This window comes from Camelus bactrianus, chromosome 29 (assembly GCF_048773025.1).
Source record: "Camelus bactrianus isolate YW-2024 breed Bactrian camel chromosome 29, ASM4877302v1, whole genome shotgun sequence".
Taxonomy (NCBI): Eukaryota; Metazoa; Chordata; class Mammalia; order Artiodactyla; family Camelidae; genus Camelus; species Camelus bactrianus.
The window spans coordinates 15,586,516-15,613,234 of NC_133567.1; the positions used below are offsets into that span (position 1 = coordinate 15,586,516).

At 43.6% G+C, this 26,719-nt stretch overlaps 1 protein-coding gene and 1 long non-coding RNA gene across 7 annotated transcripts in view; one reads left to right on the forward strand and one right to left on the reverse strand.

The window, feature by feature from the left end:
* JPH1 (junctophilin 1) overlaps positions 1-23,082 on the reverse strand; it is a 73,791-nt gene extending 50,709 nt beyond the window's left edge. For 4 of the 6 annotated variants that reach the window (XM_074355051.1, XM_074355047.1, XM_074355048.1 and 1 more), the window contains exons 1-2: positions 22,470-23,081; positions 16,445-17,204 (exon numbers count right to left, since the gene is read on the reverse strand). In XM_074355051.1, the coding sequence (XP_074211152.1) occupies positions 16,445-17,204; positions 22,470-22,848 (1,139 nt within the window). In that variant the 5' untranslated portion in view covers positions 22,849-23,081. Of the gene's footprint in view, positions 1-16,444; positions 17,205-22,469 lie in introns of all 6 variants that reach the window. The other 2 variants (XM_045514011.2, XM_074355052.1) reach the window with 1 other exon arrangement.
* Positions 23,083-23,139: 57 nt separating this feature from the next.
* Positions 23,140-26,515, forward strand: LOC141575539 (uncharacterized). The gene is made up of 2 exons (XR_012503179.1): positions 23,140-23,595; positions 24,011-26,515. It is a non-coding gene; the product is annotated as an uncharacterized LOC141575539 (long non-coding RNA).
* The last annotated feature ends 204 nt before the right edge of the window (positions 26,516-26,719 follow it).

Below are 26,719 nucleotides of genomic sequence, written 5' to 3' on the forward strand. Positions count from 1 at the left end.
ACATGTAATACACGTAGTCGTTAGCTGATTTAGGAACTGTCAGAAATCTGACTAGCTCTTAGCCTTGTACTGCGGATTCTAAACCTTCAAGGAAGAACACCAACCCAAAGATGACAAATCAATCAAAATCAAGTATTTCAAGTGCCTACAATGTCTTGGCACCTGTGCTAGGTTCCATGCAAGGTATAAAAATAGAATTTGTTATATAGTATATATTAGTAAGTATGAAGTAGGCCACTGAAGTCCAAAAAGGACTTACTCATGATGGTCATTTTCTTTCCAGGTGTGTAGTATAAGTAAACATTTTATTCTGGAACAACACTCAGAATTCTTATTGAAAATGGCTCTAGCTAGCTTTTTTCTTTTTTCAACTGAAGTTTTAGCTAATTTACAATGTTTTGTTAGTTTCTGGTATACAGCATAGCGATTCAGTTACATACATATTCTTTTTCATTATAGGTTATTACAAATTACTGAATATAATTCCCTGTGCTATATGGTAGGACCTTGCTGTTTATCTATTTTATACATAGTAGTTTGTATCTGCTAATCCCAAACTCCCAATTTATTCCTCCCTGCTCCTTTCCCCTTTGGTAACCGTAAGTTTGTTTTCCATGTCTGTCAGTCCCTTTCTGTTCTGTAAATAAGTTTAGCTAGCTTTAGATTGGTGCTTAATTAGTAGAAAAAACTTTCAGTAGTCCTGTGTGGCTTTCGAGCTCATTAGTTCAGTGTTTATTAACTCAGACTTCTAAAGATTATTTAGAATTTAAGTGAGCAAAACTGTATACTCATTAGAGATACAATGGATAGGAGACAGGAGGAACAGAAAAATTCAGAGAAAAAAATCCCAAAAATGTCATGAGAAAATTCAGTTCCGCACAGACTATCTCAAGTTCCTAAAGGTCTTTACACCTACTTAGTGTAGGGATTGTAAATATATCAATTTGCCTAAAAATTTTATTTTTATCCTACAAAGAGATCCCTTCTTAACCTCCATGGCTTGAAAGCTTAAACTTTCACATCTCTGGCTAATTCAGAGTCCTCATAGAGACAAACTGATCATGCGTGATTCAACGTGATCCACGATTTACTTATACCTGAAGAGTTGATGATATAAACAACTTTATACTTTGATTCACCTAAGAAGTACTTATCATTTAGTTAAAAATATTTATTCTTTTCACACTTTCCTGTTTAAGAGCAGTAAGAAAACCTGATGACGGAAGAGAACCAGTAACCAGTTTCTTCTTAATGGAAAAATCAGACTGTTCAAGAGACCCCTGTACCTCAAGCACCCGCACACCTGCTGGTGTTCTATCAGGAAGGGTCACTTCTCAAGTGGTTGGTCAGACCCCGCTGAGCAGAAGGCCCTTTCAAGCAGGGACTTGCCACTGTGAAGGATGTGCAGGAAGCTTGGACGTTGCTCTCGGACACGCTCGCTCTTGGAGAGCAGACGGATTCTCTACTACAAGTCAGAGAGGAGATCAAACAAAACAAACCTGCAACGAGTCAGAGTAGGGACCAGAGAAGGAAAGGATGTAGATGGTATCATGGAACACCATAAACTCAAAGCAGACCCCCAGAATCAAAAACCTTAGGTTCTGATCCTAATGTGAACCCAAGTGCTCCTCCCGGGACAGCTAACTCACTCACTGTTCTGTGTCCTACCTACTCCACGTGGGTAAGATGCCTACTCATGTTCTTCCAGAGGCCCCCCTGGGACGATGAATTTGGGGGCCTGAAAGGAGCCACTGTGACATTTCCACTCTCTTTAACTAGTAAGTGGGACATATCTTCATGACAGTCATGGGCTTATTCTCTTCATTCTGTACACATGATCATGAATAAAAAGTGAAAGATTCCTTTTCTAAGCAACTTAGACAAAGAAAGTCATGGATGCTAATTTCATTCTTTTACATGGACTCAGTCAAAGATGCCAGGCGGCATGAAGAGGTCATGAAAGCTATGACTATGGCTCATCACCCAGATACTGTGATGACTATTCTCTTAGTAGAGTAATAAATAAATAAATAAAAAGGATTTGCTAATTTGATTTTAGACAGTGGAATTGTGCAAATAGAGATGTCAGCTATAACCACAATCAAACCTTGTTCAGCACCTTGTCTTAGTTTATCGTATCTTTGTATAAAATAATTCCCTGCTTCTTCCTACATGTGGCTGTCTCTGACTCAGAAATTTCTCTATCCCAGCCCTCTCTAGTCTTTTTTCTAACAACTCTTTATTATAAATGGCAATGCAAATCTTTGATTTTGATGTTTACATTTCCTCTGGAGGCTCTTAAATGCACAAGGCTTCAAAGTGCCCTTCTTACAGGAATCTCATCGGCTTTGTTTTGTTCCTCCTCTAATGTCCATGATTTGAAAGCTCCTCCCCAAAGTATCTCCATCATCCTTCACGGTCCGCTTGTGCTCTTAGCTAACTATGCTCAGACCCTTAGAGCTTTAACTTCCTTGTGCACAACCACTTGTACACAAGATGAGTTCTCCTCCACAAATTTTGAGGATCTAATTCTTCATGCCTGGAATGATTTATTCACGACCTGATGGTTCTGTCCCAACTTCTGCTGCTTGCAATCCACCTTGTGAATGGCAGCTACAAACATTCTCCTCAGATGTTGTTTTGCTCATGCCAGTAACTCCTCAGAACTCTGAAACAGTTTCCACTTGTGTGCTGTTGCCTCACACCTGATTAGTACTTTTAAGACCCTTTAATAGTCGGCACCCATTATCTAACTGTCCTCTTCCCACACCATGATGCAGCTGTGCTCCAAACCACTGCGAAGCAAAACACTGAGTCTTAGATTCATACATACCAGAGCGGGGTGCAAAATCCAGAAGGGGTGCGAGTATATTTTTGTACACACATTTGTAGGATTTCTCAAAGGGGATGAAGCTCTGGAATCTGAGTCTGACAGCAGGGGGTCTAACCAGCGTCTCTAGCCTCCCTCTTTCCTATTGTTTTTATTCTTTCCTACAGACCAACGGCATTAATTTTCAGGAATTTCAGAGCAGCACCATGACTGTCCCCCTCAAATTTACTGTCTTTCTGGATCATGTGTCCTGGCGGTAGGACGAGACTGAAAGGGAGGCGTCTGCCCATGAAAGAGCCTTGTTTTCAGGTTTTGTTGGCAATGGAGTCATTAGGGAACATCCATACAGAACATCCGATGATTAATAAGGATGTGAAACTAAAAGCAAGATCTACTCCAGCAAACCACAAGGACAGCACTGCCCACAGGTAAAGGTCACTAGTGACCCTTACTGCCATTAAGCATTTTTATTTCCTCTTTGGGCTGTGAGTCATCAGATACACTACTCTTCCCCCACCTGGCAAAATCTCCGTTTGCCTCTGGGACAATTCATGCTTTTGCTTCCATTTAAAATGTGGCTCAAGGCTCTAATTCTTTATGAAATCACCCCAGAACCCTTCCACCTGGCACCAGACACGCCAGTTACACCAAGAACCCCTCTTTATTCATGCCATCTAATTTTCTCCTTTTTTTCATTACTGGGCATTTCTTTAGGGCCAGCATTCATATGCATACACGTTTACACAGTCACTGTTTATGAGGGGGGACGCTTCAGACATTTTATTTTCTTTCCTTTGTTGGCTTACGCCTTCTGCTTCTCTTGAAATATCTTTAAGGTCTTAATACTGGGCGCCAAATACAGAGGAGCTCAGTAAAGATTACAAATATAGCAACTGTAATTTGAAGAAAACTTTTAAACGGTGAAGTTTAGTAACTGAACCTCAATACCACAAAATTAACACATTACTGAAGATTCCAAAGCAAGGAAAAAAAGGAAAACTTTCTTCTCTTTTCATTTATGAAAATAAACATCAGTTTCTGCTCATGGTATAATCATATTTTAATCATTCCAACAATGAGTTGAAAGTCATTCTGATCTAATGAGGAGTAAGAGGAACAACAATTTTGAAAAATATTTTCACTGTCAAGCTTATACAGTAACATTAAAAAAAAAAAAAAACCCAACACATTAGTAGGATATGTGTGGCCAAGTAAAAAGTCCTTGTAACTGCTTTTGAAGAATCAATTTACTCCTTTTTAATACCTGTAAGACTGACCATTTAGACATTTTAAACTACTTCAAAGCCTGTATAGAATGAGTGCTAACACTGGGCTGGATGAGTTACTCTGTGCTTTATTTAACTACTTCCTATGAGTACATGTTACCACCCACCAACCCGAAGCTGGAGGAGGGCCAGACTCACGCCTCTTCTCTTCCCTATAGGTCGAGCGCTGTGCTAAGTGCACAAGCATCTCACAGTGCGTCTAAGATGATCAAGCATGACCAGTGTGCGACCTGTGCTTCTGGAATGCGCAGGGAGCTTCAAGGCAGCTTCGATCCTGGTGAGACGTTCCTAACAGTGAACACTGGTAGGATGTTCTCCCTCCCGGCCCACCACCTTCTGATTGAGGACAAGTCTGGAGTTGGAAAAACAAAACGTCAGTGACGTTTCTTCACGGGGTAATTTCCACAAGAAACATCGTTGGTCCACTTATGTGAAGGCAAGACTCAAAAACAGGCAAAGGAAGTGAATTCACATGACAGCAGAGACCCAGATTGGGGCTTTCTGTGACCATCTGTGTCCAGTTTCCCACTTCCTTGCTCCCATTTTATTGATAAGAAAGAGAGACTGACTTTAGTAAGTTTGAAATAAGTCACCCATATTCCGGGAATGAACGAACCTTGCTGCTAACCTTACCGAGGGGCATCAGAACATCAGACACACAAACATCTTAGATTTTTGGTTCCTCACCTACCATGTCCAGCCCATCAATTCCTGCTAGGTTTATCCTCTGTTTCTTTCCTACTCTGGCCCTAGACTGGGTCTTTGTCATCCCCAAAGACCTGGCGGCCAGTCTTGGCCCCATTCAAATCCATCCCAAAGGTAGAAGGTTCCTTGCTCAAATTCCTTCAAAGACCCCCAAGGCCAACAGTAGGAAATCCAGCCCCCAAGCCTTCACAATCTGTGTCCTATTATATCTCAATGTACTAAACTTTAGTGAGCCTGAGAGTAACCTGGGAAGTTTGCAAAGTGCAGACTTCCAGGCCTTTGAATTAACAAAGATGTGTCAGTTCAACATTGGGTGGAGGACCAGGAATTGTTCAGCATCCCTTGCGATCTGCTGTGGGGGCAGATGGGCACACCTGGAGGAGCACTGCTCTTCCATATGACCACCTGTAGGAAACCACCCGGGCACTTTTACCCCACCCTGTCTTCTTCAGGATGTCCCTTTCATCTGGAACCTCCCTGCCACTGTTTGTCTCCTGCCTAATCTCGACTCACTCTCCACAGCTCACCTGCATTTGGTGTTTCTCCTTCTCTTGCGTGTCTACTCAGAATTTATGATATTAAACTGAGATTATCTGTTTATGTTTGTCTCTTGTGCAAGACTTGTGGCTGCTGAATGAATAATGTCTGTTAAATGAATCAGTGGCAAAATGCAGCATATGACTCAGTAATCCTGCTCCCAGACAGATCTTCCTAAAGGAGCCTGTGTATGCAGGTTAAAGGAAAAAAGTCCTACCCCAAACCTCAGAATCTAGTGGAGGTTAAACACTTGAGCCCTGATGGTTGCAATTCACCTTGCACGGCAGATGACAAGTTCACAGCACACGTTCAGGCACCGGTAACCCTTCAAGACGTGTCAGCTCTGTTTGCATTGGATCCAAAGGTAGCGCCCCAATTCTATCCTCAGGATGAAAGAAGGGCGCTTGCACTAATGCATAATCAACATGAGGGAAACCTTTAGCAGGGTCCACCCTGCTTCCATATCTGCAAACAGCGCCAAAAAATTAAACAATAGCCAAACAGCCAACTTTGCTGTCTCTGTTCCCAAATGGTGCTGAGATTCCCGCTACCAACAAAAATCCTATCTTACAGACTCTATGCAGAAATTTTAATTAGAATTAGAAAACAATTTAAATTCAAATTATTTAAGTATTAAAAAAATTTTTTTTAATGAAAGCATAGTCATCTTCCCTTCAGCATTATGAAATTCTTATGCACTTGACATTTTATTGTTAGCATTCCTATTGTCAGGGGTAAAATTACATATTTAACGAGACATTTTATTTAAGTTTTCTTAATTTAGTCTGGGCCTGCTATGGATCTTGGGAGTGATCACAAAAGACTAACCGTATCAGGCAAAGGAAAGGGGCCCGGGAAGGAGGGCGTTCCAGGCAGAGGGAGCTGCCTGTGCAAAGAGCACAGGAAATCATCGGCAACAGCCCCGCCCCACTCACCGCACTGGTCCTGTTGCACAGGACCTGCAGCCCATCTGATCTTAACGACAGGTTTCGTTTCTTATGCATCTCTGTACTCCCGGGGCCTAGTGCCATGTTTGGACAGAGTTGGCACTAGGTAAATGTTTGCCAAATGACGTTTCTTTAGCACAATAATTTGTGAGAGTGATATTTTGTTCCAGTGTGTTGCCAAGAAAGAAAACGGGCTGACTGAGCCTACTCACCAGGGTAGGTCCCACAAACCTTAGCATATTTTCACAATTTCGAGAGCAGACATTCTGATACATTTTCATAAGGCAACAGATTCCCAGGCACTTAAGGTGAGAATTGCTTTGTTTGTCATTAAAAAACAGCTGCGTCCAGTATCACGTACATATAATTCCTCTTTTGTGGCATGCCTCATCAATGTCTCTGCTCCTCGGAGTCTGTGTCTAACCCCTCTTGACATATGGTACAAATCTTTCTGATTTCCAGGCCTATGGTCCCTTTTGTCTTTTAGGCCAGTATCTCAAAATTCAACAAGTCAGAAGTCCAAACTCACCTTCCTCTCTAAACCTGTATCTTCCTCCCCTGTCCCTGTCTGGATAAACAGGCCCGCATCCATCCGGTTGGCCAAGCCAGAAACTCGAGTCACTCTGACGCTTCCCTTCCCAGGTTCACAGCACCATCAACCATCCATCAGGTCCTACGGAGTCTAGCTGGGGGCTCTCACCCCTACACTTACTGCTTCCCACGTCCCCTGCCGCAGCTCAGCTCAGTCCATGGGCTCTTACCTAGATTACAGGTTAGCCAATTCCTACTAATCTGTCTCCAGTCCTGTGGCCTGCCCCTTCCACTTGCCATTCTTTATACCACCTGCAAATAGAGTGATCTTTCTAAAATTTAATCATATAAGTATCATGCCTAAAACTCTCAATAGCTCTTCCCTGTCTGCAGGAAAATGTCCAAATTCCCCGTTTTGGTCTGTGAGCCCCTGCCTGCTTCTCCACCTCATCTCTCAACAACCCCTGCCTAGCACTCTCTTTTCCAACCAACCCAAACATTCTGCAGTGCCCCAAATACACATGGGCCATTGTTTTTTGCACCCTTCTCCACCTTCTTCTGGAAAACATCTACACATCCTTTGGATCCCAGCTGGATACCGCCTGCAGAATCTCTCCTCCAGCCCCAGAATATGACTAAACATCTCCTATGCGGTACGTAAGCTCACAGCAAGGTGCCACTCATCCGATAGGTCACTGCTTTTTTATCTGCCCCAACCAGATGCTGATGGAAAGAATTGGGTCCCAATCATAATTTTACATTTTCATAGTATGCAATTAACTAACATTACAAAGAGTGATTAAAATTAACATTTCACAGATGTAAGAATCAAATCTTATTAAATTGGGCTGGTAACCAAGTGTTTTTTTCTGAGAATCCAGGCCAGAGTGTTAACTGATGACGAATAAGGGTTAAAGGTACCACTCTTTGGGGCACTGGCATCTTAGCAAGGAAACCTGTCAGTTCACAGCTCAATGGACTTGCAAATCCCAGGATGAGCGAGAGTGGGTGGGAACAAGTGCCTAGGGCTGGTAGAGGGGGGGTGAAGCCCCATTCCGGGACACCTCGCCATCCTCGCTCTTGAATCGTGAGTTCTAGCTTCTGTGGGGTATCTCCTCAATGTGTTTTGACTAAAGGCTCCCTCATGTGAATTTCAAACTTTTCCCTTAACAGATGGAAGTAAATTATGAAATCTTGAAGTATTAATTCAAAAAAGCTCCTACACCAATATAAAAAAATCAGACAGGGGCATCTGGATTAAGCAATTTAGATGAAAAATTTGACTTGATATTGTAAAAATCAGCAAAAATTTAAAAAATCATTTAGAAGTTTTTAAAAACTAAATACTAAAAGTTATTTGTTAATCGCGGGCATAACTGATTATTGTAAAAAGAAAAAAAAGCTGGAAGGTGAATTAATTGTATTTTACTTGGCTTGAATCAGTTTCTGCTGGTGCTCAGGGAAATCCTAAGACAATCTGACTTCCAAGAGCTGCACCACTTTGGAGGCAATCTTGATTCCTTCCACATTAATTAAATTTCTGATAAAGCAGCTTATTCTGAATCGAGCATATTATACAAATAAATGTGGAACACCCACTGAAACAGAAGGGCAGAATTATTAAACGCTCATTTGGTTTTATTCTTGACAGGCTGTTGTACGCAAGCTGAGTGACTTACATAAATACCTTTGGCATTTGTTGGATCCTGTTCCTAAACACAATGTTCATATTTCATCTATAATAAGAAAAGCATCTCAAAGATTTGCAAGGCACCAGTCTTGCGAGCGTCCAGTTCGGTGTCTTGAGTAAAGTGAGATTGGCAGAGTCAGCTTAATCCATAATGGAAAGTTGCGAGCGGGGTGCCGGGGCAGCCGGGCAGCTGCACTGGGGCGCCTCCCCGCTCCCCAGCAAGCACACAGCGCTCGGCCACCTGCCCAGAAGCAGCTTCCTCGGGGCAGGGCGAAGGTTCACACGTGGCACAGGGGAGGGAACTCCAGTGCAACCACAGCTTTGGTTTCCCGGAAAACATGACAGGGAGGGTGGTTTTCGTTACAATGCAGCTATACTGAAAAATGCATAACGGCTGCCTTAACTCCGCATATCCACAGAATGAGGAAAAGGCCACAGCTAAATGAGATGGAATCTGCTGAAAGCCGCACTGTCTAAAGCCAACTCAGACTTCTACAGGGAAGAGCAAGGCCAACGTGCATCCCCAAAACCTAGCTCATCGTCACCCTGGGTTGTTCCTTCCCTCCAGTCTTTGCGGCTAGTGTCCACCACATGGGTCTCTGCAGGACTTAATGAACCCCCTTGTCCCGCACGCACCTTCTCCTTGCCCTCGTTGTTCAAAGCGGAGAGCCAGGCCTCCACGACGCAAGGTTACAGAGGAATGTTCTCAGCGGCCCAAGAGTCTGGGTAACCGTGTGGCCCTTCCATGACTCCGGCCTAAGACTTGGGGTTCATTAAATCTGCATGGCTTGGACCTACCGGTTAATCATTAAAACACAGGCTCACCTCCATGCCTCCTGGTTTCTTGGGAAGGCTGGGGGAAGAATTTTTTTACAGGAAGATCTTTAGAAACGATACAGCCTAAGAACCTTTTACAAGGTTGTCAATATACAACGTGTTCCCATGTTGTGTCTAATGACCTGTTCAACCAGGAGGGGACGGAACAGCAGAGTGTGATGAGGGCTCCCTGGTCTAGCCTCGGGAGCCACCTTCTACCCAAGCCATGCCCCATGCTTGTGGGCAGGACAGAGCTGACACCTAGGTCATCTCTGTGGTGTTAGCTGCTCCCTCCACACACCCACAGGATTCTCAGTGATTGCTCGGCCCATTAAGAAGTCCTGGGCCTCATGATATGAAGAAGCGAGTCTTTCTTTCATCATCCTGGAGAAGAACATGAGGAAACAGGTGTCTCACTTTCCCCCACGGGAAATGGGCATCCTTTGGTAAAGAGGAGGGATGTGCATTTAGAACTGTTGTGTGCAATACAAAAACTGTAGCATACGTAAAGGATAGTGGTGACCTGCACTAATATATCCAAACAATATGAAGTTTTACTATCTTATATTGTCCCCAAGATCACACCCCAGCCAAGCTTAATGTCAACACAGGTGCCACTTCCTTGCTCCGTAACTGCCCGCTGACAGTACAATGACTCCATACAGACTGAGGCTGAGGCCTGGACACACAACCATGTCGGCACACAGGTGGTCAAGCTCGGTGGACTTAACTCCTTTCCCTTTGTTTACCCCATTTCTGCTTCCCAAGCCTGCCTGCCTTCCCTTCCTCCCTCCATCTGTACCTCCATCCCTGTCTGGCATCTTGGGCACAGTACTTGTAAGATGGACATATTTTCTAAAACATTAACTCTACATGGTGATTTACATTTTAAAGTCTCATGACAACCACTCTCTCCAACCCCTAAAACAACCTTCCTATGAAGAAAAAAGCAAATATCAGTCTCCATTCATAGTAAATTTTCTGCACCTCAGGGCCACAGTATTTGCACTGAGCCTCTGGAATCTGTTCATAGAAGGGCCGGTGACAGGCAGCAAAGGCAGATGTGGAGAACACAGAGGGCAAAATGAAAGCGTATAACTAATGCTCTTCTCAGCCGTAAATTCCCACATTTTAGGTGATTTCCCCCAACATTTCTTATATAACAGCCTTTTCATGAAAATGACTTACAAGACATTACAAGGAAGTCACCCTCCTGTGAAAAATCACTTATACCAAACTAATAGTTGAAAATTAACCAGAACCCCAGTAGAACAAAATAAAAATTCATGGAAAAGGTAACCTAAAATTGTTTTTAAAGATATGATACGGCCACTAACATTAAAGAAATACAGATAGAATATAAACTATAATGATATTGACTTTCAAAAGAGAAAGAGAACCCTTTTGTCCAGGAGAATTTAAGAATCTCAAATTCCCTGCCCTCCACAATTCCTTGGCAGAGAATGAGCTTCTTCCTAAAACTGGTGGTAATAGGTTTAGTTGGGATCCACCATGTGCCCTCACTCACGGTTGACTTTGGGCTTTGATCACTAATAAGTGAAGTGTGAATCAAGTCAATCAATCTTGTGAGGAACTGTTCTACTGAATATTATTTGAACCAAAGGAAAATGACCCCCTCCCCCCCAAAAAAAAGGCTGGACAAGAAAAACTTTCAAAAGGAAATAGACAGCTGACTGTTGAGCAAACTTAGATTTTTTTTTTAAAAGATAGTAAGCTCTTATGTTATGCCTTATTACAGATTTTGGTGATGTCAAATATAAAGGAGGAGCCAATGTTATCACAGTCAGTAAAAGTGACTTCCTGGAGATTCCACATCTGGGAGCACTCACACGTACCACTGGACCAGCTCAGGCCTCTGAAGAACGGAATTAACAGTTCGCCTTAACCAGAAGCTCTTCTTCCCTGGCTGTGCTTTAAGTTCTGACACTTTAATGATGCTGACTTAATCAGGGGAAAGGGTACCTGTAACCCATCCTCTGGCATTTTCTGTACTTCCTTGACTATTGGCCGGATTACAGGATGATGAATTGCGAGAGCTATGTTTCCTGCCTGAGAACTGTGGTTTAAAAAGGTCCGGCCAAACAGAATTAGAAGCACTGGCAGTGTTCATACCCAAAGTAGTGAGGATTTAATTCACTCATTCATCAAATATTTACTAGAGCTCTTAAGAAAGTGCCCTGATCTAAACGAGCTGCTGGGAACACAAAAGTGAGCACAGCTGCCATCAGGGCCTGGTGCTCCGAACAGGTTGAAGATGTTAAACAAATACACTGCAAGACAACGACAACGTACACTAATGGGGGCGTCTGCGCTGAGGGGGTGGCAGTGGGGCAGGAGGCGGTGAGGTCAGGGAAGCCCTCTGTGAAGAAGAGACGTTATGCCTAAACCAGAGGGGGCAGCCGCCTGCGGGGGAGGGAAGAACAAAGACTTTCCCAAAGGAAAGCTGTCCTGGCTGAGTCATGCTGGACACGGAAGAAAGAGGGAGTGTGGTATGAAACTGTAATATATCCTTTTGAAAGAAAAGTCTGGGAAATAGATTTTTCCTGTACGATTTTTAAAAAAATGATGTCACTTTCAATATGTAAGTCCCAAACTGGCAAACATGGCCTCCACTCTCTAGTTGTGCAAACGGACATAGCAAGCTCACCAGATCCCTTGACCCTGAGGTCCTCCCCAGGCTACCAGGCTGCTCCCCCACCCGGTCTGGCTATCCCTGTGACAAGTACAGCAAAGCGGGGCTGGGTCGGGGACAGCATGGGGCTCCCTCCTGACACGCCCTGTCCAGGGGCTGCTGTTACCACCTGAGGCAGCACTGAGGGCTGGGGAGAGCCTGGGAGACAGCAGCCCAACACCACTGGCTGGCCCGTCCCATCCCATCACTGACCCTTCGCAGTGGTACCAGGAGCCCGCCCAGCCAAGCACCCTCCTGGCTGCAGCGAGGCTGGCCACAGAGTCAGGCAGCAGTGATCACCACCCACCTCCATGCCATCTTCCCTTCCCAGCTTGCTTTCTTCTAATCTGTCTGATACAACAAAACCGGCAAAAGCAAATGCCCCAGGTGCTCACAACTGCTTTCAGCCAGAGGTCTCCTGTCCTTTTCCCCAGACCTCTTCCATCCTTTAGCATGACAACCACTTCCTCTGAGGCCCAGATTTGACAAAGCTCTTCCTTTGCCTGCACTCCTACCTGAATTGTCCATTTGTATCTATGGAAGTATGGTTCTCTGAGGGCCACTTATTTGCTGTCTCAACCAAATGCCTCACCTTAAAATTCTTCCCTAAAATAGTTTTCTCAAGGAACAGTTAAACATCTCTCTCAAGGAATTATGGGAGACAAGAGTTAATGAAGTAAAAAGTGACCAAGTGAGAAAAGCCCCTAAAACAACAGGGACAGCGGGGTGACCCTGGGCAGAGCCTAAGCCCCTGCTTCTGAAAATGAGGATCTTGAAATGTTCAGAGCTGCGCCCCTTTTTCTCTTGAACAATTCTTAAAAAACAAGGTTGAGACACTTTCTCAATTCCATGGGATGATTTTCACCCTCAGGACTAAGACAAGAGGGGAACCATATGTTTTGTTAAATCTTATAAACGTGGTACTTCTGGAATTAGGACAGACACCTAAAGAAAAGCTTTATGGGTTGGCAAATTATTAACTTCCCTTAAAGTTTTAACTCATTATGTACTGACTGGCTAGTAAACTGGCAGTATCTACCGAGTCTGCTGTGTTATTTCTACCATCTACCTACTGTTATAACATCCTCATCTTCCTTGATCTGTAAGAATTAAGCAGGGCCCCATAATAAGCTTTCAGAAATAAGCCTCCTGTGTTTACTGGTAAGATACACCACACTCCGTGTTCAAAGAAGCAAAGGAAAAATCCACAGATCTAACATGCTTTCCTCAATCCTTGGGCTGAAGATGGTTGGTTCCCTGTTACCTGATTTTCCTGAGGCGCCATTATTGGAGAATACAATATTTTCCCTCAAAGCTAACTTGAAGCTTTGCTTCAAGATAAAGTAAAAGCAGACCCATTCCCCTGGGACTTTAGAAACAAAAATCTCTGTAGCATCACAAATAGTGATAGAACAATAATGCACATTATCAGGGAAGTGAACTGAAATGGTCAATAACTATTAACTCCCTTTGTTGCTAAGGGTGATTTCAACAGTGGCCACTGCCAGGAGTCTTACTCTTTAGTTCTTATTCTGCCATTACAGGGGCAGGAGGTGGGGAAGAGTGTCATTTTATGTTCTCAAACTTCTGATACTTTTAAAAACCAAAACATTAATAACAACCACTAGAGGGGCCAGGGAGGATGGAGCAGATAGGCATTATAAGAGCCATGCTTTAAGATACTGATAGAGCCAGAAGCTCCCCGCACCCTCAGACACCAATCTCCAAAACCTTACTAGCATCTTTTTTTCTCTTTATTTTTTAAAAGTTTTAAAAAGCATGTTGAACTCTAAACTCAGAGCTGTTGTAAGTCCATCCTTCAGCTACTGTCTACAGAAACTAGTTGCAAAACTATCTGAAGTCACTGAAGCAGGGAAATCTGGAAAGAGACCAATGAAGTGGAAGTAAAATATATAAGGAGAATTGAGAACTGAAACATTTTTTTGCCTACTGTGTCATCTAAACAGTATTTTTTTTTTTTATTGTGCTATGAACACAATGTGAGATCTACCCTGTTAAGTGCACAGTACAGCCCTGGTAACTACAGGCACAATGTCAGTGAGCAGATCTCTACAACTTACTCATCTTGCTTAACAGAAACTTTATACCTGTTGAACAGCAACTTACAATTTCTCGCTCCCTCCAGCCCCTGGCAAACACTATGTTACTTTCTGTTTCTAGGAGTTTGATAGATATAAATATCTCCTATACGTGGAATCCTGCAGTATTTGCCCTATGGCTGGCTTCTTTTATTTAGCATAACGAACCGGACATTTTTCAAATAGCTATGAGAAATCTTTATGAGGTAGCTAACAAGCTAAAAATAACAAGCCTCTAAGTTAAATATTTGTTGATTATAAACTCTTATAACAGAGTAGTGCCAAACTACCTAACACTACCCCAAAAGGATTTTGACAGAGAGGAGGTGGCTAGGACTGGGAGAAGAGCTTTACAATGCTAGTATAATCAGAGATCTTGGCATCACAAGCACTTCCCTTTCATCATGGAGTTCGTCCAATTCAAAGTAATCATAAAAGTCAATAATTAAAGCAAGAGGAAGAAAGTCATTTGCTAGAATGTCCCACACATAGGCTTATTTTCCATCTGCCAAGAATGAATTACCTCTAGTATATCACCAGGTGAAAATAAAGCGGAAGTATTCAAGAGTGCATTTCAAGTTAGAGGCTAGGGGCCTAAGGAAAAGTAGCTCATTAGCTCTAAAAGTTCACTGAGGGCCAGGACGCTGGCAAGACTGGACGTGCCACAGATCCTATCTACAAGTAGAGTGAAAAGCAAGCAGTTGCAACTCTTGGTGATCAGAGAACATCATGACTTAAAATAAAAGGTGCTCAGTAGAGAAGAGAGGGGAGACCCTTCTTGAAAGTTTGTGCCAATTAACAAAAACATTAACTTTAAAACAGGGTTAGTTTGGGATAGGGATGGAAATCCTGAAGACTTCTGTGTCCAAAAATAATGTGAAAACCAAGACTGCTTCCATTTTCCAATTAGTGTTTCAGACACTCAGAAGTAAACAGCAGGCATAAAATAGGGGCAGTTTTTAAAAAAGAAATTTCAGAAACCTGTAAGTATTAAGTTGAACCACATGCAATCGCCATTTTTTTGTACCTCAAAAAAGTTCAAAGAGCAGAAATTTCACATGGTTCCACCAAAGACAAGGAAGGGCTCAGTAATTCAATGCTAAGGATAAAAACCTGAAGACACGCTCATCTTTGTGGTTTGAAAAGTATTTTGAAATATTCAAAAATATTTCAATGGGACATTACTGAAACAGGAAAAGGATTTTTAATATTCTATGCTAAACATATGCCTCAAATCACACAAAACTGGGGCCAGTTAGTACCTGCTTAAATAAAATAAATAATACGTATTTCATATTAAAAAATTGAAAAAAATAAATAAAGCCTAAGAATAAAATCTTCCATGTACAACCATCCCTTTTTCTTTTTTGTCTCTCATATGACAACTACCCCTAGTAAAATTCTATTCCTAGCAGATTTCACTGGTCCCCTGGCTAGATGCTGGAACCCAGCTACAGTGGTAAAACTTCAGGCCTGTAGTCCTCTGGGCCCACATACACCCCACTTCTCAATCTATTATTCACTGCTTTCTCCTACTCACTCCAGCCCTTCTCTTTCAACCTTGGCACCCTGACAGTCCCATCTGTCCGTGGCAGGTTCTCCCCACCACTTTCCTTTTAATACACCAGTCATCTAATCTTTCCTGCACAGAATGTAGTGGGGAGGGTTCTCCTGAGCCTAGGACCCTCTGCCTTTCCCATGTAGATGAGCTCCATTGTTTAAAGAATGCATGGTAGATTCTGCCGTGAACCTTACCACTTCTGCCATATCTAGATCTTGACTTAAAACCAACTTTACCTATAAGGCATCACCAAACAGATTGTGAATTTTATAAATTAGGATAATTTTCTAGCAGGAGTTTGTGAATATCTCTAACTTTAGCATTAGAATAAAGGGTCTCATCCACACTAGGTAGGTTTCCCTGTGGATAGGCTATTTTTTTTCCCCGCACACAAAGCACCATGCTTTCTGGGGCAGTTTTTCAGAGGTACTTTTAAAAAGAAGGTAACTTTCTGGACTCTGCAAAATGTACACAGGGTCTGGGTGAACAACATCACGTTTCGTATTAGGGAAGTAATTTATAAGAGGAATGAGACCTCAGTGTGCCTTCAACATTTTTTGATGATGGACAGTTTCAGAAGGCTACAGGTATGTTTCTGACTCATTCTAGTGGTCTTAATCGTTTTCCACCTTCGATTCCGTAAATTGTAAAACCTATTTGGATGACGTCACCAAAGGACCGATAAACATCCGATATTCCACCGTTCCGACGGACCCGGGCAGAACCGCCACCCAGCCTGTATTTACATACCTTGAATTGGCTATTTCCACTTTGGTTCTGGCCATGGCGGCTGCCCGTTGCGCGCCTTCAATCGCTCTGTCCACCTTCTCCCTAGTTTTTGTATTTCTTATTGGTATAAGCTGCTTCCTTATTCCACGGACCAGAATATTATTTTTGTATTTTCCCTCTTCCTTGGAGCCGTCGGGAAACACGGTGCAGCCGTATCCGTGCCTCTTGTTATTTGCCCACTCGCCTTCGTACTTCATGCCATTGGAGCGCTCGCTGATGCCGAAGCCGGTGCGCTTGTCGTTCTTCCACTCGCCCATGTAGGTCTCCGTGGTGGTGGCGTCCACGTGGTCTTCCACGGGGCAAAAGTCGCAGTCGACGTCGCCGAAGCTGATGGTGGAGTTGGCGTCGCTGGAACTAATTCTGCTCATGGCTGCGTCGCTGCGGACCGAGCTGCGCTTGCTGGAGATGGAAGACTTGGATTCGGACTTGCGCAACTTCATGCTCCCCAGGAGGGAGCCCCGGCGGAAGAGGCCGCCCTTCTTCTTGCCCACCAGCTCGGCGTCGGCGTGGAAGTTGAGCACGAAGCCGCCGCGGGTGCCGGCCGGGCTGTCGGCGGCGGCCGCGGCGTCGTGGAGCACGCTGCCGTTGCTCTGCTCGCTGCGCAGCGAGGCCAGCGACGTGCGCAGCGGCGAGCGGATCACCGTGGCCATGCCGTAGGGCACGCTCTGGCGCACGCCGTAGCCGTGCCGCATGCCGCCGGCCCACTGCCCCTGGTAGGTACCTTCGAGAGACCGCAAGAGAGCACAGCGTGAGTCCGGGAACGCAGGGGGCGCAGGCCGGGCGGCACCCCAGGGTCCAACCCCACACATTTCCTAGCCCACTCTAAGGGATGCTTTCCATCCATTTGTGAATTCCCACCCTGAAATGTCCTGTCTCTGCCTTTTATGGAACTAGATAGGCTTTACCAATAGTCTGGCAATTTTCACTTAAAAACTGATACGACTGACTTTCTAGTACAGAGAGAGTGATCATTAGAAAATGACTTCTTTAATGAAATGCACCTATCAAAAACCCCTCTAGGGGAAGGCAGTGCCACAGGATGAAATGAGTTCTATTTGTGAATTGCATTTTAATTTTACCAATTCGGCTGAAAAACCAAAGACTAAGTCTGGAACTACAACATTCTAAGAAGCTCAAAGACTTAAAATTATTAGCGCTCTGAATACTTGCGACATGGGTTGGCAAACAAATTATCTTCCACTTTCTTTCTACCACGTTCACCATCTTCTTTTAAGGCAGGAAAAACTGTTTAATATTTAAGATTATTATTTAGATTTGGGTGAAACTTTTTGAGCTAAGAGGGATTAAGCTGAATATATATTCTGAATATAGTGAACCATTATGAAAAAAAAATGGGCAATCTGCTTTAACATTTTGTACTTCAAATGAAAAGGTCAAGATCTGCCCCATATCACTTGCTAAATTTCTGCATCCTGGCCATTCTCTTCATGGTTTCCATAGCTTCTGCCACTGCACTGGGAATTATGAACTAAAAGCACCCTGAAGGCAGGCACAACCTCACAAGAGAACACATTTCCAGACTCCTGTCTGTGTGTCCTGTGGTCTGTAGGTGTTTGATGACTTTATAGTAAACAGCTGTGGTGGCTAAGAAGTGTGTCTTATTTACTTTCAGGAAAACTGAGATAGAGCCAAAGGAAAACTTCCACTCTAAACATTATGGAATTCATTTCAGAGCAAAGGTGTGTTTGACAGTATCCGTTAAAACTTTGTTGACACCTGATCACTTTTTCAACGAATATTATGTCTTGTCAGGGATAGGATAATCTCTAATCATCTCTAATCTAAAGCATTTGTTTTCAGTAAGCTTTTCTACTCAATAAATTAGCAAAATGTTTAAGAAAAAAAACCTGGAGCAGCTTTCTAAATAATCTTAGGGGGAACTGAAGGTTAAGATTAGGGAATTTAGATTTTCTTTTTAAATCAAATCCACTTCCTTTTGATGAAAGGCAAAATTTTAAATTAAAATATTCCCCTAAAGAAGCTATGTGGAAATTTTAAGATGTAATTACTTCTCTATTATTCTTAACTCACAATATCATAGAAAATAAATCATGATTACAATCTGTCTTGACTTCTTTCAGTTTCTGATTATATAGAGCTACCCTGCAGTCACATTTCATTTTATATTACCACGAAAAGATTTCCATTGCATGGCATACATTAATTTTTTAAAATACTGAGCAATTTTGCTCATGGTTTATGTCTATCACTGAATTAACGACTGATTATTTCATTCACTTAAAAGTTAAAAACCATAATGGGTCCAAAATCAAAAGTTTAGACTAGTTTCAAGACTACCATCTCTTTCTATTCATCCTGATATATTTACGGTATATAAATAGACAGTAGCAGGGAACCAACAAAATACTAAGTAGGTCTGGTATTGTGAATGTCAGATTCTGGGTAGCTTTTAACATCTTAACCTGACATTTATGAACTTCTGAGGAAGTGGGTGGGTCATGGCTTTCTGAAAAGGATAAACCCAAAAGGATAAGATGGTCAAATAAAACATTTCAGATCAAGAAGCATTCTGCTGAATATTAGCCATCTCCAAAAACCACCATTTTAACAGGGAAGGAAACTGAATTATTAGGAAATTGCAACTGACTTTCCCTTTGCCTGGACAGATAAAAATATAAGTCTCAAAGTTATACAAACCGACTAATGTGCACTAAAACAAACCACCTTATTTTTAAATATTTTGTTTGTTGATAGAAACAAGGAATGCTGTAATCATATCCTTCTAGCGTTTCTACATAATGACAAATTAATTTTGCTAGAACAATTCCCAAGCATACTGTTTGATATCAGTAAGTATTTACACATTTAAAACACAACCATCCTGTCTTAGGAACTGTTTAACACTGAGGGGAAATCAACAGCTAGTTTCCTTAAACTGCTATCTCCAAAAGTAAGACGAGTATTTAGAACTTCCAAAGATGTATTGCTTGAAAATCTAAGTGGTTTAAGGCAACAGCAATAATTAGAAAGTTTAAGTTGTTGTTTAACTGTTGAGTAACGAAGGCAGAACAATGGCATTGGCTAAATTCCCATTCTATTTTGTTAAGGAACAGTCTATAGAAGAATTCCTCCAGAGAATTGCTAGAAACCAATTTACAAAGTGTTAGTAGTTCATCTGAAATTTAAAATAAGTTTAGTGTAGTCAATGAACCTAGAAAAAAGGGCCTCTATTTCTTTATGAAGCAGGTGGGTTCCACCTTCTCCCTGCTGCTCAAGTAAAGTTCTTATTAGTTCCTCTCAATGCCTGAAATATGGATGCCTAGTTCACAAGTTTAAACACTATGTTTACAGATCTTAAGTTATGTGCCGTGATTTTTCATTTGGGAGCTGATTTTCTAGATACAGCCATTTTCACTACACAATCTTGTAGCAGAAGGCATCCAGTTCAGAAAGAATTCTAGTCAAATTTAGACTTCATTATGTCAAACATATCTACATGCTATGAATGCAGGTCTTCAGATAGTTAACAAAACAATGTGTCTTCCTAGATATTTTCAATAGTTTCATGACAGGTGAAAAAAGGGACTACAGCACCCATCAGAATTTGCACAAAATCTGGGTTTCCTGAGTTCAGTACTAATGTATTCTTAATATTCGGGGGTTTCTATTTCAGCAACACTTCATGTACAAATCCCTAATAAAATAAACCAAGTGATACTTCTCAATGAATATTACGACTTTTTTTCTCCTCTAGTCTCTAATATCACCACAAAATACATCGAATCAGATGTTCCTTAAGTCCGACAGAAGGTGGATAGGGATGGACATGTGGGGGTGCAGAGGCAAAAAGGAAAAATAGGGGAAGTGATATTTCTTATCTTGGCCGAAATCTTTGTATGAAATAAGTTATAGCAATATACTTCCACTGAGATGCCCATTTTATGATTAAGGACTTTCTAATTAACTGATTGACATATGAAGGAAAGCAGAAAATAACAGCAGGAATTCAAAAGTGATTTTTAAGAGTTTTTTTTTTTTTTTTTTCCCTTCCTAGTTGGTAGCATATTAGGGTTTTTTTGTTTGTTTATTTTGGTAGAAAAAGAAAACCACAGTCCTATGGTGATGCCAAATTTTGAGGTTTTTAAAAAAATTCTTTTAAAAGTTACTTTTAAAGCATAAGGCAGAATATCCATAAAGTCATCCTGGACACTTAGTGGAGCTTCTACAACACATAGACGCCCTTTACTGTGCTATATATATTTTTTGATTGCTAGATATAATGAATACTCTAAACCAAGAGATTTTGTTTAATGAGTAGTAAGAAGTGGAAAGAAGACTAATTTATTTTTAGCCTTCCAAATACTGAAGTCAAAGAACTACCCAATGGCCTGCTTAAAAGTTTATAAAATAATGCACACATTTGAAAAATAAATTTTGATTCCACTTTTGAGCATGGAATTAATTATACTGTAGACCTGGGGCCTCCATAAAATCCAATCACAGGCTAACATGTTTATAGGGCTGTCATCCCAGGCACTCTATGCCCGTTCAGAACATTTAAGGGCCCTAATTAACGACTGTGGAACTTGAAACTCCTACAGCCTATATACAAGTATTAAAGTTTTGTTCCCCCCTTTTAATCCATGAGAACCATATCCTTTATTTATACTGTAAGACGAAAAGATGTCTTTTTAGCAAATCCTACCATTCTGCTGTTTTGCATTTGAAACATGGCCCAAGTGTTCTGAGTAAGTGAAGTGTACAGGCTTTTACATAAGCAATGGCCTGACAGGGTTGCAGTGGGCTGCCGAAACTTTTAATTGGATCCCTTTAATATCCTCCAACTCTGAGATGCATTAATTCTGAAATGTGACATTGCTTCCTACAACCCTTTTCAATTAACTATGATTATCTTTCTTATCAGAAAATGTATTTTGCCAAAGCATTAGCCATTCATCCTTCTCAGTTTATTACACACGGAAATTCATCAGGTTTTGACACCTGTTTCAGTAATATATACTTCTCCCGATTGAAAAAGAAGGGGAACTCTGCCCTATCATATACACAGTTTCTTTTGCAAATATTGTTAAATATTAAAATAAGGTGAATTTTGCTCGCAGACAGCACAATGTTTAGGTCATACACCTTAGAGCAAACCAGTGAATCCGTAGCGCCATTCTCAGGAGTAAAGTAGCTGTTAACTTAGCAACTATAAGAATATAGCTTTCAATTGTATTTTTTAAAAAGCAAACTTCATTGTTCACTTCTAAAATGTTTCCTAATAATTAGTCCAAAGACTTCCAGATCAACCATGGCTACCTTCTTTGGATAGAAAACCAATACATTAAGAAATCTAATGAAAAATAGTAAGAAACCCCCACATTCTCTGAACCCCACCTGCATCAGGTGGCCTCTCCACGCCTCTAACTAGGATGTTTCCAAAAAGCACCTCAAGTAAGTAACAATTCTCCAACATCCTAGTTATAGGGTTCTGGCTTCTATCTTTAGGCTACTAGAGGACCAGAGGCGAAATACGACTCCACGTGAAACCAATCCGGGGAGCGGTAGGCAGCGACCGCCAGCCTCACAAGCCCAGGGCGCTCGCTCTAACTCCACGGGAGTGGCGATTGCAAACCCGACCTGGAGAGGGAGGGATCAGGAACGTAATGTGACAGGCTCAAGTGACAGCGCCCTCTCTCCAGCCCAACCCTCCCGGTGGCAGTGCGGCGCTGGCGCCGGCCAGGTATAGTCACGCCTGGTTCCCTCGGGTGTAGACACACCGCCCTCTCCGAGAACCGGGTCAGATCAAACCCTCGCGCCCCAGTCGCGGCCCAGCGCATCGTCCGGGGGAGGGCGGGCGCGGGAGGTGGGTGGGAGGCTTCCCCAGGTGTTTTGGCGGGTTTCCGGACACGTGCGCCTCGCGTCCTCCCCGCTTCCCCGCAATCTGGGCAAAGCCCACAGCACCAGCTCGCGGAGCAGCCGAGCCGCCTGCGACGCCGCTCACCTCCGTCCCCGTAGGTCTCCACGCCGTACCCGTCCTGCAGCCCGTTACTCCAGGTACCCTCGTAGCGAGCAGGGGTGCACAGGCTCTGCCGGACCCCGTAGCGCCCCTTGAAACCATGTGACCACTCCCCCCGGTACATCCACTTGCCCTTCGTCTCCACCCCCAGCCCGTGCCGCTTGCCCTGCGCCCAGTAGCCCTGGTAGGTGTTGCCGCTGGGCCAGGTGTAGCCTCCGACCACCTCGAAGCCGTGCGACCAGGAGCCCGAGTACTCGCCCTGGCCCTTGGGCCCCGTGCAGATGCCATGCCCGTGCGCCTTGCCCTCCTCCCAGCCGCCGCAGTAGGTGCCGCCATCGTCGAAGTCGAACCTTCCGCCCGTCATTCGGGGGGCAGCCCCGGCGCGCTCCCCGCGGGGGCACGGACGCGGGCAAAGCTGGGCACGGCAGGGTGTAGCTCGGGGGTGGGGGCCCGGCGGGCGAGCTCACGACAGCGCCCCGGGCAGCTCGCGCCGCCGCTCGGCTCCAGTCCGACGCCGCCCCCGTCCTCCCCTCTTCTTTCGCCGCCGCCGCTGCCGCCGCCGCCACCGCCGCCGCCGCCGCCGCCGCCGCCGCCGCCGCCGCCGCCTTCCTCCTCCTCCTCCTCCTCCTCCTCCTCCTCCTCCTCCTCCTCCTCCTCCTCCTCCTCCTCCTCCTCCTCCTCCTCCTCCTCCTTCGCCGCCGCCGCCCCGGCCAGCGCCGCGCGCGAGAGGACAGCCCAGGCTCCGGAGCGGACCTTCAGCTGCTCCCGCCCGCCCACGTGAGCTGGGCGCCGCCCCGCGCCCGCCCCTCGTCCCCTCCCCAGGCGCCGAGGCCCGGCCCCGCGGCGCTCCCGCCCCACCGGGCCCTGCCCCCCTCCTCGGGAGCCGCCGCTTCTGCGGCGGGCGGCGGGCGGCGGGCGGCAGGCGGGCGCGGGAGCGGCCGGCGCGCGAGTGTTCGCGCAGCGGGAGGCGGGTGGGAGAGCGAGTGCGCCCAGGGACGCGCGCGAGGCCCCGCCTGGACGTGAAGGCGCGGCTGCACGTGTGGGGGCAGCTCGCGGGCGGCGGAGGCTCCGGTGTTTGTGTTTGGGGTTTATCACTGTGGTGAAGCGTCTTGTAAGTGTGGCCACGTGTGTGTGTGGAGGAAAAACTCATTTGCGTGTTTGCGGTTGCATTTTTTTCCCGGCATTCCAACTTGTGTACCGTTGGGTTTGCCATGATCAGCTGTCATCGTGAATTCATGTCCCCCAGATATATGTATGCATGTGATATAAATCTGCGGCAGCCTAGATAGAATTGTGCAGAATGTTCTTTTACACCTACCCATTTCGAAGCACATGTGTTTGCATTTATTTAGTGAAGATACAGGGGAGAGAAATGCAGTTTGAAAAAAAGCACAGGATAAATTGGGTAGTTTTTTGTTTGTGATAATGAAGAGGATGTTTTTAATCTACGTTTGCAGGAATATAGGATATTGCTTTTACATCAGAGCTTGCTCCCTCCAATGCCTCATTTGTTCTAACAACCCTAGAAATTCTTCAGCCCAGAGCTGTGTACCCAACAGGCAGACGGCTCCGTCTGTGTATATTGTGTAAGTGTCTGGAATGTACACCTGGTACCTCTCCACTGGCATCCACAGTTTAAGAAAGTAAATAGACGCTTTCAAGGAGGAACATGGTAAGTAAAACACTGCTCTAAACTTACAGAGTCCGTGACCTACAAAACCGGCGACAGGTGTCAGCTGATCTGCTTTCCAGCTACCACACTGCTTTGCTGAATTCACTTTAGATAACTCTTTTAAATGTTTGAACCTCTTTTTCACCATCTTCCAAATGGGAATAACAAGATTTACCTTTCACTTTCTATATTAAGTAACAACTGAGTACACTGGGAGTGCAGTAGAAAGCCCACCATTAGAGATTTGTTAACAGGCAAGTTGAAAAGTCAGTATTGCCTCTGGTGAAAGCAGGCATCAGTCTCAATTTCGCCCTTAAAATACCCATGGGAGACCCTTCTCTGTGGTTCATAGCCAGGGGTCTTAGGTTGGCCTCTTAAGGACACTGCTTTGCAAGGTACTCACTGCATTCCTTAGGCTAAGAGGCTTTTGGCTGAGAGTGTGCACCAGAGGCTGCCAAAGGGTCTCTCACTGGGTTTGGAAAATCAGAGAAAATATATGTGGACAGGTATCAGGGAAGGCAGCAGGCAAAAAGTAGACTAAACTGCACAGAAAAAGAACTGAAACTGACTTTCATTGGCTCTTGATTGGCTCTGCTTATCTGGCTGAAATACTGAAAGAAAAATCTCAGTTTACACAGAACCAAATCACCAAAGAGAATTAGAAACCCTCATCCATGGCGCTGCCCGCAGAGTGGCCAGGAATAGTGCTTACCCTAGTGGCCTGAAATAATTACACACCTTGCTCAGCATCTTGTCCTGGACTGGGGATTGATTTAGGCCACTGGGAAAATGAGGGCCCAGGATTTTGCCGCTGAACCATAATTCCATTTTTCTGGTACGAGATACAGCAAGATCAGGAGCTAGTGTAGCTAGACACATTTCCATCTAATTTAGGGTTCTGTTTGATACGAGAAAGTGTGGTTGCTCAGGCTAACATTTTTTTCTCATTTTGAACTAGCTTTCTTTACAGAATAACCTCTGTTTTCTTTGCTGTTTTTTTTTTTTTTTTGACCCACCCCTATGGGTTAGGATCCATAGATAAGAACATTTAAGGGCTAAGCTTTTGTTTGCAAGCATAGTGGAAACATTTAAAGCTTTTTACTTTTTCTAATTAGGCAAATGATAGATTTTCTGAAATGCACAGCACAGAGCAAGTTTCCGGTGTCTGTAATGGATGTGTAGTCTGTCTGTGATAGATGGACCAAGGGTGGAGGTGCGCACACATCTGAGTAGAATATGGAGATTTGGGGAGGATAAAAGATAATGGTAGTTTATCTCTTAATCTTTTCCTCTTTCTATCCCTAGTAGCTGTCTTTCTTGGAAGGACCCTTCAGTGAAAGAAATGATCCACCACCACCTACTATGAAATTGCAGCTCACCCATCCTAACCCGACTCTGCCACTGACTTTCTTCAAGGATGGAAGTTAGTATTGAATTTTTGGTAGTTCACTGAGCAAGTTTTGGCAAAGTAACCATACAAGCCATGCTTCCATTTACCTGCTGTCATCATTGTGGAATGTTTCCCCAGTCACTGATGTGTTTATTGACGTAAGCGTTCAGGTTTAACGGTAAGCTTGGAGAAGACAGGGCAGGAGAACTCGGAAGAGTACGAGGTGCTGAGAATGATGGCACAGGAGGTGGGAGGCAGTGGAATAATGCTGCAGTTCACTAGTTGGGGTTAGTAATGTCCTTATTTTCCCTCTTACTCTGAACATTTGCCCTGGATAAGGGGGAGTTGAATTAAGCTTTAAGAAGGGATTAGTAAGAAGAGAATGTGAATGTTGGTTTGACAGGTGGGGTTGAGGAGGCCATTAAAGCCCAGGGGCCAACAGCCATGCAAGCACTTGGTTTTCCTCCACGTTCAAAACCAGGCACTTATAGATTTGCATTCTGAAAAAATCTGTAACAAAAGATAAGCCATTTGAGCATGAATGTCTGGTAACAACATGCTGGAGAGGCTATTTAGCTTAGAATTTTATCTTTTTTTCTTTAATGAAGGTGTGTTTAAAAAATTACTGATGATTTCACTTTTATTTACATGTTAGAATTAGTTATGGAGACAGAAACAGACTCAGACATAGAATACAAACTTGTGGTTGCCAAGGGGGAGGAGGGTAGGAAGGGATAGACTGGGAATTCAAAATTTGTAGAAACTGACAGGCATATGTAGAATAGATAAACAAGATTATACTGTATAGCACAGGGAAATATATACAAGATCTTGTGGTAACTCATAGCGAAAAAAAAATGTGACAATGAATATATGTATGTTCATGTATAACTGAAAAATTGTGCTCTACACTGGAATTTGACACAACATTGTAAAATGACTATAACTCAATAAAGTTAAAAAAAAGAATTAGTTATTGAGGGTTTTTAATAAAAATATCTACAAATGACAAAAATCTAATCTGGGGGTGTTTATTGTCTAAAGTGTGTTTATTGATTCAAAGTGTGTAAGAGAGCAAATAGAGTTAAAATTACTTGATTGACTATTTAAGTCAAAACAAGTTTTACTAGCACATTTGTAATAAAGCATTCATAATTTAAGAAATTTATCCTC